The 15,912-nt window shown below is 46.8% G+C and overlaps 1 protein-coding gene across 3 annotated transcripts in view; it reads right to left on the bottom strand.

The window, feature by feature from the left end:
• Window positions 1–371: 371 nt before the first annotated feature.
• The window catches only part of Ceacam1 (CEA cell adhesion molecule 1), a 28,090-nt gene continuing 12,549 nt past the window's right edge, over window positions 372–15,912 (bottom strand). For 2 of the 3 annotated variants that reach the window (XM_004670324.2, XM_045133801.1), the window contains 4 exons: window positions 5,644–5,767; window positions 4,857–4,909; window positions 4,248–4,279; window positions 372–1,069 (listed from right to left, as the gene is read on the bottom strand). In XM_004670324.2, the coding sequence (XP_004670381.2) occupies window positions 950–1,069; window positions 4,248–4,279; window positions 4,857–4,909; window positions 5,644–5,767 (329 nt within the window). In that variant the 3' untranslated portion in view covers window positions 372–949. The remainder of the gene's footprint in view (window positions 1,070–4,247; window positions 4,280–4,856; window positions 4,910–5,643; window positions 5,768–15,912) is intronic. The other variant, XM_045133800.1, reaches the window with a different exon arrangement.

Here is a 15,912-nt window from a genome sequence, read left to right as displayed (position 1 = left end):
TGGCTGGCCTCTAACGGTGTGTGCCATCAATGCCCAGCCTTATTTCCACTTCCACATTTTGTTTTAGGAGTTGAGTATGAATGAAGGTTGGTGGACAGTTTTCTTAGACGTTTCTAGTGGTCCTCTGGGTGGGGACCATGGTAACTTAGATAAAAAGGAAGATCCCTCCCCTTCCTCTTCCCTCTCTCCCATTCCCTCACACATGCACCTAAGTTTAAAAAACAAAATACAAGCCGGGCGTGGTGGCGCACACCTTTAATCCCAGCCCTCGGGAGGCTCGCCGTGAGTGCGAGGCCACCCTGAGACTACATAGTGGATTCCAGGTCAGCCTGAGCCAGAGTGAGACCCTACCTCGAAAAAACAAAAAAAAAAAGAAAAAAACAAAACACAACATAACTCTGATGGATTCAAGTTGGACTCAGAGTAGAATGGGGGAGGAGGAAGGAATGGGTGTGCTCTGACATGGTACAACGGCCGTGGTGGCGCACGCCTTTAGTCCCAGCCCTCGGGAGGCAGAGGTAGGAGGATCACCGTGAGTTCGAGGTCACCCTGAGAGTACATGGTGAATTCCAGGTCAGCCGGGACTAGAATGAAACCCTACCTTGAAAAACTAAAAAAAAACAAAAACAAAAACAAAAAAATCAAGTCTAAAGGGATTTAGTGAAGGGAGGGCGTGGGAGGGAGGAAAATCGAGGGCGGTGGGTGGGGATTATGATCATGGCACGTGGTCTATATGTATGGAGGTTGTCAATAAAAGGTGGCGGATGCTGTCACTTCTCCGTCTCAGAGTGGCTGCAGTCCAAGTTCAATGCCAGGGGAACATTGGATGTCCTATATTGACACTGAAGGGAAGGGCTGGAGCCTGGAGACGCATCATGGGGAGCCGGGGGGGGGGGTCTCCCCAAGACATCCAGTGAGGCTGGGGGAGCGGACACATCGGCAGGACACATCACTTCTTTTTCACTTCCGAATAAATTGTTTCCGATGCAGCTGGGGTTGGGGAGGCTGGTGCCGGAGATTTTGGTTGCTGGGCATTGAAATTCAGGGCAGAATAAGCAATCTCATCCACCTGAAAAGTAGGAACCGGCGCATGAGTCCATATCAGCACCTGTGTTCTGCCCCACTGAGCGGTCCCACCTCGAAGCAGTGACTTTGAGGGGGCACGGGATACTCACCCTCTGCTGGCTGACATCTCATTAGAAGAGGAAGAGGATGGCATGGGTACCATGCAAGAGGATAGCAAGACAATGAGAACGAACAACCCAGAAATGTGCACAGTACTATGGGAGAGCGTCCCATGGGTGAGGAGAGACACAGAGAGAGAGAGAGACCAGATGTGTAAATGGATTAATGGCATCCTGACTTATGCAGCTCGTTTGCAGGGATGTGATGTGTCGGGAAGGGGGTTGTGCGGAGGCAAGGGAGGGTCTGAGTGCTGCTTGTGAAGGGTGTTCAAACCTAGCAAGCGTCCTTAACATCTAAGCACTTTTCAGTAGTTGTGTGTATTTTACTGAAAAGTAAGGACGAGGAAAATGCTGTAAAATTATTTAAAAAAAAAAAAAGGAGCTCAGAGCCATTCGAATGAAAATTTTAAAAAAATATACATATATGTATATATTTATATATTTATTATGAGAGAGAGAGAGAAGGAGAGAGAAAGAGGCAGATAGAGAAGGGGTGCTCAGGGCCTTAAGTCCCCTTGTGCATCTGGCTTACGTGGGTCCTGGGGAGTTGAACCTGGGTCCTTTGGCTTTGCAGGCAAATGCCTTAACAGCTAAGCCATCTCTCCAACCCTGGGAATTATCTTTTGATAGTCAAGGGCGAAGGGGTGTGTGTGTGTGATGTACTGCCTTTGTTGCTAGGACATGGTATAGATTAACTCATTTAATCTTTTTCTAAAAATTACTTTAAAATTTCTATTTATTTATTTATGGGTGGGGGGGAGAAAGAGGGAAGGAGGGAAAGAAGCAAATAGAGAGAGTGAGACAATGGGCATGCCAGGGCCTCTAGCCACTGCAAATGAATTCTAGACACATGTGCTATTTTGTGCATCTGTCTTTATGTGGGTACTGGGGAATTGAACCTGGGTACTTAGGCTTTGCAGGCAAGTGTGTTAACTGCTAAGCCATCTCTCCAGTCCTAATTTAATCTTTTTGTTTTGTTTTGTTTTGTTTTTCGAGGTAGGGTCTCACTCTGGCCCAGGCTGACTTGGAATTCACTCTCAAGGTGGCCTCAAACTCATGGCAATCCTCTACCTCTTCCTCCTGAGTGCTGGGATTAAAGGTGTGCACCACCATGCTCTATTTCTCATTTAATCCTTTTAACTTCTTTTGAAGTAGACAGAACACCCATTTTACAGGTGATAAAACTGAGGCTTAAAGATATTGGGTTCCTTGTCAAGAGCCACAGAGTTACCAAGAGTTACAACCCAGATTTAAACACAAAAATGTGGATAATTCCAGAGCATTTATTCTTGAACGGAGCAGACTCGGGGGAGTCACTAACCAACCCTTCTTTGTGGCAGCATTGAAAAACTCGGACCAAAACTTTATCTCGAAGTTGTCTCCAAGAAGACCACACTCTTTTTTCTCTCTCTCCCTCAAATAAATAAAATATTATATATAGATGTAGATATTTATTTACATTCTTTGCAGGCAGAGAGAGAGAGAATGAGCGCACTAGGGCCTCCAGCCACTGCAAAGGAACCCAGATGAATGTACCACTGTGCATCTGGCTTTAGGTGAGTACTGAGGAATCAAACTCCAGTCTTTAGACTTTGCAGGTAAGCACCTTAACTGCTGGCCCATCTCTCCAGTCCTACTGGTGGTTTTGAGCATACCAGGGACTATGCAAACAAACTCCAGACACATGCACCACTTTGAGCATCTGGCTTTGAGTGGCTGGATAAATGAACCCCAGCTGATAGGCATTGTGAGCAAATGCCTTTAACCTCTGAGCCAGCTTCCCAGCCCGTGGGGCCACTTTTTACATCTATCTTTTTTAAAAATAATTCTTTTTGTTTATTTTTATTTACTTATTTGAGAGCAACAGACACAGAGAGAAAGTTGGAGGGAGAGAGAGAGAGAGAGAGAGAGAGAGAGAGAGAGAGAGAGAGAATAGGCATGCCACTGCGAATAAACTCCAGACACGTGCGCCACCTTGTACATCTGGCTTACGTGGGTCCTGGGGACTTGAGCCTTGAACCAGGGTCCCTAGGCTTCCGCTAAGCCATCTCTCCAGCCCTTGCATCTATCTTATGATGGTCTTCTCAAGAAGACCACATTCTTAGCCCAGCATGGTGGCACATACTTGTAATCCCAACTGAGGCAGAGGCAGAAGGATTGCCACAAATTCAAGGCCAGCCTGGGCTACAAGATGAGACCTTGTCTCAAAGAAAAGGCGGGGGTGGGCTGGAGAGATGGCTCAGTGGTTAAAGTGCTTGTCTATAAAGCTAACAACCCAGATTCAATTCCCCAGGACCCACATAAGCCAGATGCACAAAGTAGCGCATGAATCTGGAGCTTGTCCGCAGTGGCTGGAGGTCCTGGTGCACCCATACATACTCTAAATTCTCTCTCTCTCTGCTTGTACATAAATAAAATATTTAAAGGGGGGGAGGAGAGCTGGAGAGATGGCTCAGTGGTTAAAGGGGCTTGCTTGCAAAGCCTGATGGCCTAGGTTCTATTCCCCAGTATCCACGTAAAGCCAGATGCACAAAGTGGCGCATGCATTTGGAGTTCGGTTGCAGTGGCTAACGGCCCTGGCATGCCTGTGTTCTTTCTTTCTCTCTCTCTCTTGCAACTAAATAAATAAGAACCCAAACCAGGCAACTAACCAAGAACAACAGCTGGGTGTGGTGGCCTTTCATCCCAGCACTAGGGCAGGGGCAGGAGGATCACCGTAGGTTCGAGGCCACCCTGAGACTACATAGTGAATTCCAGGTCAGCCTGGGCTAGAGCAAGACCCTAGCTCAAAAGTAAAAGAAACTAGAAGCCTAGAAGCCGGGCGTGGTGGCGCACGCCTTTAATCCCAGTACTCGGAAGGATGAGGTAGGGAGGATCGCAGTGAGTTTGAGGCCACCCTGAGACTACATAGTGAGTTCCAGGTCAGCCTGGGCTAGAACGAGACCCTATCTCGGAAAACCAAAAAAAAAAAAAAACAAACCCTAAAACTAAAAAACTTCTCCACCCCCCAATATTCCATTCTCTCCAGAGCCATTTCTGTGAGCAAACAGGTGCAATGCTTACCTTGCTGAGATGGTTCTCAAAGGGGCCCTGACCTGGAGGAGCAAGAGGAGAGAGTTATCCATCTGTGGAGATGCAAGGCTGACCCCGGGCCCCATGGCTGCAAAGCTTTGTGCTTTCTAACTGAAGGAGGTTGCGATTGCATTTATGTCAGCAAAGGGCCAGGATATAGCCGTTAAAGACAACCTCAGCATACCACTGAAGATTCCTCCCAATTCACCAAGCCTTGCTTTTTCTTTTTCTTTTTGGTCTACATGCGCTTCTCCAATGGCAAGGATGAATATTGAGGCCCACAGCGCCCACAGCGCACCCAAAAGACAAGGAAGGTCTCCCCAAAGAGAGAGTGCCCATGCCAATAACAGAGGCAGCAGGGAAGGAGGGAGGATGAGAAAACTGCTGGAAACGGGGTGCTCTCCGGTCTGCCTGGCCCAGGTAGAGTGAAACTCTCTCTAGGCTGACACTCAGGGGTCTGTCTCCCCTAGGAGGGATGCGAGCACCCACAGAAACTTAGGCTTGGGAAGTGAAGATCTCTGCACAATAAAGACGAGGGTGGTCTGTGGGCCCGCGGTGGACCTTACCGACGCTCACTGGGTGAATGGTAGCATTACTTACTGTGGTTGGAGGCTGACAGTTTGTGCTCTGTGAGGTGATGCCCGTCACTTGCCCTAAATAAATACCAGATACCGTCACTGCTGTTCCCACACACAGGACCTTTGCTTCCTGACTGCATCGGAAACCCTGGCAGGCAGTTGCTGGGAGCTCCTGGAAGGTCTTTCACACTAGGGCCCGTGCCATCTTTCCTCCTGTTTCCTCATTCCTCACTCTAACCACGATCCCAGTGTTGGATCCTCCCCTGTTTGCTGAATGACCGTGGTTGGTCTATTTTCTTTCTTTCTTTCTTTTTTTGCTCGGAGTATTAGAGACTGTGATTCCCAGGCAAGCGCCCTGCCACTGAGCTACACCCCCTCAAATCCAGTAGGTCTATGCTTAATACTTCTATTTTGTTTGCCACAAACAGACTCTGTTTTTATCGCCCCCCCTCTTTGTTCTTTTATCGACACCCTCTCCCTGTCCTGTCCACCCGCCCCCCCCCCAGCTCCTGCTTGGATCTTGGTTTCCCCGGGGGAGGGGGGCTGGGGGGGCGGGCAGGGATCCTAGAAACCTAACTGGATTTGTGGCTCTGAACTAGATGCTAGGTGGGTGACAATAAGGTACAGTGGGGGTACAGACAGCAGGAAAATGAGAACCCACAGGAACCAGGGCCCAGAAGCAGGCGGCTGGAGAGAGAAAGGAGGCGGCAGCCATCCAGCCCAGAGGTGGAGGTCAAGGTGCCCCCGCGAGCTCCCAAGCATAGCTGTTCGTCTTGGAGCAGAGGAGGAGGGGATGGGCATCGTCATACCCGCCGGTCTTCCTGAAATACAGGAAATATGCCAGGGCTGCTGCCAGAGTCACCCCGGCCACAGATCCAACCACGATTCCGGCAATGGCCCCACCAGAGAGGCCAGGGCTTCTTGTTGGGTCAACTGTCATGGCAGAAAAGAAAGGGAGTGAAGGTAAAATTATTTCCCAGAGGAGGTGCCTTGTCCCCCCTGCAAAAAAAAGTCTCAACAAGATATAATTCCCATCATGGTATTATCTATCTATCTATCATCTATCTATCTATCTATCTATCTATCTATCTATCTATCTACCTACCTACCTACCTACCTATCTATCTGGAAGGAGAGATGCGGAGAGAGTGGGCAGAGAGAATGGGAACACCAGGGCCTCTCGCCACTGCAAACAAACTTCAGATGCATGCAGCACTTTGTGCATCTGGCTTTACAAGGGTACTGGGGAATCGAACCTGCACTATCAGACTTTGCATGCAAGTGCCTTTGACTGCTGAGCCATGTCTCCAGCACCTCATGATTTCTTCTTCTTCTCCTCCTCTTCCTTCTTTTTTTTTTTTTTTTTTTTTTTTTTGAGGTAGGGTCTCACTCAAGCACAGGCTGACCTGGAATTCACTATGTAGTCTCAGGGTGGCCTCGAACTCACGGCGATCCTCCTACCTCTGCCTCCCGAGTGCTGGGATTAAAGGCGTGCGCCACCACGCCCGGCTTCATGACTTCTTTTTTTTAAAGGATGAAAACTAATAACCTGCCACTGGTGGAATCTGCACCGCCACCATGTGAACTCACTGACCTTGTACCAGCAGCTTTATTGTGAGCATTCGTTTTGTAACGACTCCTCTCTTCCCCTTGTTGCTATGTGTAGTACCATCAGCACTGTCTCTTCTTTATTTCTGTTGTGACCGTTCAGCTCTTACCAGTCACCCCAAGACTGGTCAGTAATGCTAAGGTTGGCCAGGGCTATGGAGCACTTGAGATATGTCGGGCTCTGTGCTAAAATGCTCTCTCGTTCCCCATCTAACCTGCTCAACAACCTTACCAGATAGATGGCATATCCATCGTCATTTAAGTTTTACAACATATTTTTATTTATTTGCATGGAAAAAGAGAGAGAGAGAGAGAGAGAGAATGGGCACGCCAGGGCCGCCTGCCACTGCAAACAAACTCCAGCTGCCTGTGCCACTTTGTGCATCTGGTTTTATGTGGACACTGGGAAAATCCAACCCAAACTTTGCAAGCAAGTACTTTAACCACTGAGCCATTTCTCCAATCCTAATTTTCCCATGAGCCCAGGCTGCTCTTGAACTCACTAAGCAGTCAAAGCTAATCCTCCAGTCTCCCTTTCGGGAGTGCTGGAATGTTCCAAGCCCGCACAGCCTTGAGTATCATGGACGAGAGGCTAAGGCTTGAAGTGCTGAACAACAGTGGCTAGTAAGAGCTGTGTCTGGCTACCTGACCTCAAAGACTAAACGAGAACAGCAGCGATAGAGGCAGCCAACACTGATGAGACATTTCAACATTTCTCCTGCGTGTGTGTGGCATTTCGCTGAAGGGTTAATTGAGGAAGAAATCAGCCCCTTAAAACAAGACCAAGAAGCGGGTCCTCTCATTGCGATTTTCAGCCGAGGAACCCGAGACTCAAAGAAAGACGATGGAGGATCTTCTGCAAGTGTCTTATGACTATAGGATGCATTTGAAAAGGACGATCTTGACATATATAATCTAAGTTTACAACTTATGGACATAAAAAGGAACAGACTGAAGGTAAAGATAGCTGAGTGTGGCTGGGGTATGTTTGGTTTTATTTGATTTCTATTTGGTTTTATGTATTTATTTGCAAGGAGGGAGGGAGGACGAGAGACAGTGAGAAGAGGGAGTGTGTTCACACCAGAGCCTTGCCCCTCTGCAAACGCTCTCCAGACACAGCCAGCACTTTGGGAATCTGGCTTTACGTGGGCACTGGGGAATCAAACCTGAGCCATCAGGCTTTGCAAGCAACGGCTTTAAATCTCTCTCCAGCCTCTGGGTATTCTTTAAAAATTTTTTTTTTATTTCTTAAAGATTTTTATTTATTTATTTACTGAAGAGAGAGAGACAAGGGGGCACATAGAGAGAGAGAATGGGTGTGCCAGCAACCCCAGCCATTGCAAACAAACTCCAGACCCAGGTGCTACCATGTGCGTCTGGCTAACGTGGGTCCTGGGGAATCGAACCTGGGTCCTTTGGCTTTGCCGGCAAGTGCTTAACCACTGAGCAATCTCTCCAGTCCTGGATATTCTTTTAATGTTTTATTTTTATTTATTTGTAAGATTTGGGGGGTAGAGAATGGGCACGCCAGGGCTTTTAGCCACTGGAAAGAACACCAGACGTATGCGCCCCCTTGTGCACTCTGGCTAACGTGGGTCCTGGGGAATCGAACCTGGGTCCTTTGGCTTTGCAGGCAAACACCTTAACCGCTAAGCCAACCCTCCAGCCCCTGGATATTCTTTTAATCACAGCATTTGAGAAGCTGAGGCAGGGGGATTGTCAGTTTGAGGCCAGCTGGGGCCACATAGTGGGACCTTGTCTCCAAAAATCAAACCATCATTCCATAACAGAGAGAGAGAGGAAGAGAACTGCTACAAGGAGAGAAATAAAGATTAGAAAATATTAGAGTGAAGATAAATAAAACAGAGACTAGAAAAACAGTAGAGAACATTCATGAACATTCCTTCAAACTCGCTTAGCAATGCTAATGACCTTTACCTAGATTAACTGAGTTAAAAAAGAAAAGATTCAAATTTCTAAAACTAAAAAATGAAACGGGAGCCTTGCCATCTATTCTTGGTGCGGCAAGAATTCTCAGTGCCGTGATCTAGCTGGATAAAATGGACACGTTCTTAGAAACTCAGGACCTGCCAGGGCGGAATCATGTAGAAACACGAAGTCAAATAGCTCTGTAATGGATCAGGAAATCGAATCGGTAAAAATGTTGGGGGAGAATTTAGCATCCACTCACAACAGAACCGCACAAAACAGAGCAAGAAGAAATCACCTGAGTCTGAGAAGGATCCGGCAGGGAAAGCTTGCTGGGGACATCATACTCAGTGGGAAAGACTCAAGCTTTGCTTGGGAATGGGAGACCCGTCTAAGGAAGCCTGCCGCGGCCCCTCCTATCAATATGCTAATAGAAGACCTATACAGAGCAGATAAATAAAACACGCCTTTAGTCCCAGCACTCGGGAGGCAGAGGCAGGAGGATCCCTGTGAGTTTAAGGCCACCCTGAGACTACAGAGTAAATTCCAGGTCAGCCTGGGCTAGAGTGAGACGCTACCTTGAAAAACCAAAACAAACAAACAAACAAAAAGTAAAACAAAGAAATAAAAGGCATTTCAATCATACAGAAGGAGGGCTGGGGGAATGGCTTAGCAGTTAAGGCGCTTGACTGTGGAGACTAAGCACCCAAGTTCGATTCCCCAGGTCCCACGAGAGCCACATGCACAAGGGGGCGCATGCATCTGAAGTTCGTTTGCAGTGGCTGGAGGCCCTGGTGCCCGCTTTCTCTCTTTTCCTTTCTTTCTCTCTCTCTCTCTCAAATAAATAAATTATACAGAAGGAAGTTATCTATTCACAGATGGCATGAGCTTATGTGTAGAAAAAAAATCCTAAGGATTCCATAAAATAAAAACCTGTTCAAATTAATGTGCAAGCCTAGCAGTTACAGGGTTGCAGGCTAACAGCACCAACTTGCAAAGGTCAGTTGTGTTTCTGTGTGCTAAAAACTGAACGTGCTGAAAGGAAATTAAGAGAAAAAAATTTCAAGGACTGGGGAGATGGCTCAGAGGTTAAAGGCACTTGTTTGCAAGGCTTGATGGCCTGGGGTGGATTCCCAAGTGTACCCATGTAAAGCCAGATGCACAAAGTGATGCCTGTATCTAGAGTTTGTTTGCAGTGGCAGGAGGCCCTGGCAGGCCCATTGTCTATCTGTCTGCAAATAATTAAATAAGTGGATAAATAAAATATTGTTCAGAAAGAAAAAAATTTCACTTATAAAAACCATCTAAGCTGGGTGTGGTGGCACACGCCTTTAATCCCAGCGCTTGGGAGGTAGAGGTAGGAAGATTGCTGTGGGTTTGAGGTCATCCTGGGACTACATCCTGGGCTATGGTAAGATCCTACCTCAAAAAACCAAAAAAAGAAGAATAAAATACTTAGAAATAAACTCCACTGAGGAGTTATAAGATGTGTTCCTGAAAATTACAGAGCATTGCTGAAAGAAAAAAAATTAAATGAGACAGAAATAAATGAAAAGACATCTCATGTTCACGGACTAGAAGACCATGTTTTGTTTCATTTTGTTTTGAGATAGGGCCTGAGTCCCAGGCTAGCCTTGAGCTCAGTGATCCTCTTGCCTCAGCCGGGATTAAAGGCATGAACCCACCATCTTTTTAAGATTACTCAAAGTGACTGAATGATTCACCCCAAAACCTATCAAAATCTCACTGACTTATTATTATTTTCTTAAAAGAGTTTGCACTTCTTTTTTTTTTCAAGATTTATTTATATTAATTTATTTATTAGAGACAGAGAAAGAGAGAAAAAGAGAAAGAGAGAGAGAATGGGCACGCCAGGGCCTCTAGCCACTGCAAACAAACTCCAGACACATGTGCCACCATGTGTATCTGGCTAATGTGGGATCTGGAGGCTAGAACCTGGGTCCTCAGGCTTCACAGGCATGCTCCTTAATGGCTCAGCCATCTCTCCAGTCCTATTATTATTATTTAAAAAAAAATTTGTTCATTTTTATTTGTTTATTTGAGAGCGACAGACAGAGAAAAGAGAAAGAGGGAGGGAACAAGAGAGGGAGCGAGGGAGGGAGAGAGAGAGAGGGAGAGAATGGGCACACCCTTGTGCATCTGACTAACATGGGTCCTGGAGAATCGAGCCTCGAACCGGGTTCCTTAGGCTTCATAGGCAAGCGCTTAACTGCTGAGCCATCTCTCCAGCCCTATTATTATTAATTATTATTTTGATGTGCATGTGTGTGCGTGTGTGTGCGCGTGTGTGTACGGAGACCAGAGGACGACCTCAGGTGTGTTTCTATCTGCTTTGAGAAAGGGTCTCTCACTGCTTGGAACTTGCCAATGATGCTAGACTGCCTGGCCCAGACATTGCATCACATCAGCTTTTTTTTTTTTTTTTATGGGTTCTAGGATTGAGTTTGGGTTCTCATACTTGTAAAAGCAAGCACTATACTGACTGAGGTATATCCCCAGCCCTCACCCCTCCCCACCAGCGACGTGTGTGTGTGTGTGTGTGTGTGTGTGCGTGTGGAGAGCAGAGGTTGACATCAAGTATCTTCCTCTGGGGCTCTCCACTTTATTTCCTGAGTCAGGGTCTCATAGGAACCCAGAGCTCACCAATGCGGCTAGTCCAGCCAGCTCTGGGGTTCCCCTGACTCCGCCTTCCAAGCTCTGGGGTTGTAGGTATGCTAACCTTCACACCTGGCATTTACATGGGTACTGGGCGATCAAACCTGGCCCATCAGGTCTTTGCATACAAGTGCCCTTAACAGCTGAGCCATCTCTTCAGCCTCTCAGGGACTTTTTTTTTAAAAATAGAGACAGAAAAATGAGCTGGGCGTGGTAGCGCACACCTTTAATCCCAGTACCCTGGAGGCAAAGGTAGGAGGATCACTGTGAGTTCGAGGCCACCCTGAGACTATATAGTGAATTCCAGGTCAGCCTGGGCTAGAGTGAGACCCTACCACAAAGAAAGAAAGAAGGAAGGGAAGGAAGGAAGGAAGGAAGGAAGAAAGGAAGGAAGGAAGGAAGGAAGGAAGAAGGAGAAAGACAACAGCAGCAGAAAAGAAGCTGGCTGGGCTGGAGAGATGGCTTAGTGGTTAAGCACTTGCCTGTGAAGCCTAAGGACCCCGGTTTGAGGCTCGGTTCCCCAGGTCCCACGTTAACCAGATGCACAAGGGGGCGCATGCGTCTGGAGTTCGTTTGCAGTGGCTGGAAGCCCTGGCGTGCCCATTCTCTCTCTCTCTCCCTCTAACTGTCTTTCTCTCTATGTCTGTCGCTCTCAAATAAATAAATAAAAATTAAAAAAAAAGAGAAGCTGGCTATTTTATTTGCCTGCCTTCCGCCCCATTCTCCACATCACATTGATGGAGGTGCTGATTTGTTCATGGTGAGAGGATGTTTAGAAAACTGCAGAAGAATGAAGTGGAGCCCTCCTTAACATCACAGACAAAAGTTAGCCCCATGGGTGGGAGAGATGGCTTAGTGGATAAGGTGCTTGCCTGCAAAGCCAAAGGACCCAAGTTTGATTCCCCGGGACCCACGTTAGCCAGATGCACACGGTGGCACACGCGTCTGGAGTTTGTTTGCAGTGGCTGGAGGCCCTGGTGCGTCCATTCTCTCTCTCTCCCTCCCTCTCTCTTTGTCTCTCAAATAAATAAAATAAATTTTAAAAAATATCACAAAAGTTACCTCCAAATAGATCAAAGGCTGAAGGGTAACAGCTAAGAGCTACGAACAATTTAGAAAAGAGGATAGGCTAGGATAAAGGCATGGATTTGGTGATTACTATTATTATTATTAATTATTTCTCAGCTCTGATGTCAAACACTTGGGAACAATAACAACGAACATGAGTTGGACTTGATTGTAACTGAAAACCCCTGTACATCAAAGGACATTACCGGGGGGCCGGGAGAGTAGTTCAGTCAGTAAAGTGCTTATCTCGAAAGCATGAGGACCTGAGTTCAATTCCCCAGTACCCGTGTAAAGCCAGATGAACAAAGTGGTGTGTGAGTCTGGTGTTTGTCTGCAGTGGCTTATAGAGGCCCCGGCATGCCCATTCTCTTGTCTCTTTTTCTCTACCTGCCACTTTCTCTCTTTCTGAAATAAATAAATATTTTTTAAAAAACTGCTAGTAACAATATGCAAAGTATACAGTTGAGAAACTGAGAAGACCATCTCCCAAACGGGAGAAAGTGTTTGCAAGTCGTACATCTGAGAAGAGATTCATGTCCAGAGGATGCAAAGAACTGTTACAGCTCAGGGCTGGGGCGACGGCTCAGTGGTTAAAGGCGCTTGCTGGCAAAGCCTCACAATCTGGGTTCGATTCCCCAGCCCACATGTAGAGCCAGGTGCACAGAGCGTCCCATGTGTCTGGAGTTCTAGAGGCCCTGGTGTGCCCATTCTCTCTTCTCTCATAAACAAATAAGTAATTTTGTTTTAAAAGAGCTACTACAGGGCTGGAGAGATGGCTTAGCAGTTAAGCGCTTGCCTGTGAAGCCTAAGGACCCCGGTTCGAGGCTCTGTTCCCCAGGACCCACGTTAGCCAGATGCACAAGGGGGCGCACGCATCTGGAGTATGTTTGCAATGGCTGGAGGCCCTGGTGCGCCCATTCTCTCTCTCTCTCTCTCTCTCTCTCTGCATCTTTATGTCTCTGTCTGTTGCTCTCAAATAAATAAAAATGATACACAAAAAATTTTAAAAGAGCTAGTACAGTTCAACAACAACAGCCATAAAGTCCCAAACAAACCAATTAAAACATAATGAGCCTGATGTTGCGCTCACCTTTAATCCCAGCACTCGGGAGGCAGAGGTGGGAGGATCAATGTGAGTTCGAGGCCACCCTGAGTCTACATAGTGAATTCCAGGTCAGCCTGGGCAAAAGCAAGACCCTACCTCAAAAAAAAAAATTTTTTTTTAAAAAGGACACACAATAGATATTTTTTCCAAAAAGATACACAGATGGACAATATGCTCAACTAATCACTAACCACACGTTAGGAAAATGATGCAAGTCCAAACCACAGCAAGATACCACCTTATCCATGAAGGAAGCCAGAATTAAAATCAAAACCAGGGCTTGCAAACCCTGACGGCCTGCATTTGATTCTTCAGTATCCATGTAGAGCCTGATGCCCAAAGTTCACATTAACTTCTGGAGTTTGCTTTCAGTGGCAAGAAGCCTTGGTGAAGCCATTCTCTCTCTCTCTCAAATCAATCAATCAATCAATCAATCAATCAACCGAATTAGTTAGTTAGTTAAATAAAATCAAAACCAAATAAAACCCAGAAAGCAAGTATTTTTGCAGATATGGAGAAATCAGGCCTCTTGTGCACTGCTAGGTGGGACTGTAAAATGGGGCAGTTGCCGTGAAATATGGCGCAATGGCTCCACAACAAATTATTCAAGGGTTGGAAAGATGGTTCAGCGAACAAATGAGGCACTTGCCCGCAAACCTAAAAGACCCAGATTCAGTTCCCTGGTACCCATGTAAAGCCCGATGCACAAAGTGCCTCATGTGCCTGGAGTTCGCTTGCAGTGTCTGGAGGCTCTGGTGTGCCCATTCTCTATCTTTCCCCCCCTCAAATGAATTAACAAATAAACTACTTTTAAAAATTATTCCAGGGCTGGAGAGATGGCTTAGCAGTTATGCGCTTGCCTGTGAAGCCTAAGGACCCTGGCTCGAGACTTGATTCCCCAGGTCCCACATAAGCCAGATGCACAAGGTGGCGCGTGCATCTGGAGTTCGTTTGCAGTGGCTGGAGGCCCTGGTGCGCCTATTCTCTCTCTCTCTCTGTCTATGGTAGTTTGAATATATGGCCCCCAATATATTCAGTGTTTTATTAGTTTGTAATTTGCATCTGCAGCCACCTGACTGGAGAGGTCTCACTGTGTGGATCTTAAAGTGTGGTGATGGGTTTGAGATTTCAATCTAAAGATATGCAAAGTGTGTCTAGCTAGAGTTCCTGAAGTGTGCTGTGCTGTGTGGCTTTTGACTTTTGGCTTGTGCTTCTTTCTCTCTGGTCCTGTGAAGGCAGGCCAGCTTCTTCTGCCTTTATGGGACATCCCGTGGATCTGTAAGCTTCAATAAATATCCCTTCCTCCATAACTGTGCCTGGTCTGGAAGTTCATCCCAGTGAACCTGAGGCTGTCTGCCACACTGTAACTCTCAAAGAAATAAATAAAAATAAAAGAAAAATTAAAAATTCTGCATATGGCTTTGTACCCAGAAGGAGGCAGGGATCCGGGCAAATATTTGCATACCTGTCTTCATGGCAATGGTGCTCACAAAACACAAGAACAACCCCAAAGCCCACACATGGGGGCGTGAATAAGCACCACATTGTGGGGTATTCATCAGCGGATTACTATTATTTTTCTCGAGGTAGGGTCTCCCTAGCCCAGGCTGACCTGGAATTCACTATGTAGTCTCAGGGTGGGCTCGAACTCACAGCGATCCTCCTACCTCTGCCTCCCAACTGCTGGGATTAAAAGCGTGCGCCACCACGCCTGGCTCATGCAGTGGGTTATTATTGTCGGAAGGACAATGACTCAGTGGCTAAAGGCACTTGCTAGCAAAGCCTGCCGGCCCAAGTTCCCTCCTCCTCGGAGCCCGTGGCAAAGCCAGAGGCAGGGGACACGCACACCCGTCACCCCAGTGCACCGACCTCAGCGTGGGAAGTGAAGGCAGGCGAATATGAAGGCTTGCTTGCAGGCAGCCCTTACAAAAACGCCTAGAAAGACCCCGCCTCAAAAGAAGGCGGGGGCTGGAGAGATGGCTTGGCATTTAAGGCTCCTGCCTGCGAAGCCTAAGTACCCACGTTTGATTTTCCAGGTCCCACGTAAGCCAGATGCACAAGGGGGCGCATGCGTCTGGAGTTTGCTTGCAGCAGCTGGAAGCCCTGGTGTGCCCATTCTCTCTCTCTCTCTCTCTCTCTTTCTATCTCTAATAAGTAAGTAAGTAAATAAATAAATAAATAAATGAATGAATAAATAAATAAGTGAATGAATATATAAACGAATAAATAAAAGAAGGTAGGCCAGAAGTGGTGGCAAACACCTTTAATCCCAGCACTTGGGAGGCAAAAGTGGGAGAATCACCGTGAGTTTGAGGCCATGCTGGGTCTACAGAGTGAGTTCCAGGTCAGCCTGGGCCAGAGTGAGACCCTACCTCAAAAAAACAAAGCCGACAAAGATGGTGGAAGGAAAGGAAACACACTCCGAGGTGGTCCTCTGACCACCCCAGGTCAGCTGTGCCTGCAGGTGCCCACACATCATGCCTATTTATACATGTGTACATACACGTGGATAAAGAAAAACAATTAACAGTAACCTACTGACATCCTGTACAACATGGATGACCCTTGAAGACATGACATGAAATGACATAAGAAGGATGTTCTTCTAGTCAGGCACATGGAGGTGGGAAAAGAGAGCAGTGATATATATATATATATATATATATATATATATATATATATATATATATAT

Source organism: Jaculus jaculus, chromosome 14 (assembly GCF_020740685.1).
Source record: "Jaculus jaculus isolate mJacJac1 chromosome 14, mJacJac1.mat.Y.cur, whole genome shotgun sequence".
Taxonomy (NCBI): Eukaryota; Metazoa; Chordata; class Mammalia; order Rodentia; family Dipodidae; genus Jaculus; species Jaculus jaculus.
This window is presented reverse-complemented; position numbering and strand designations above follow the sequence as displayed.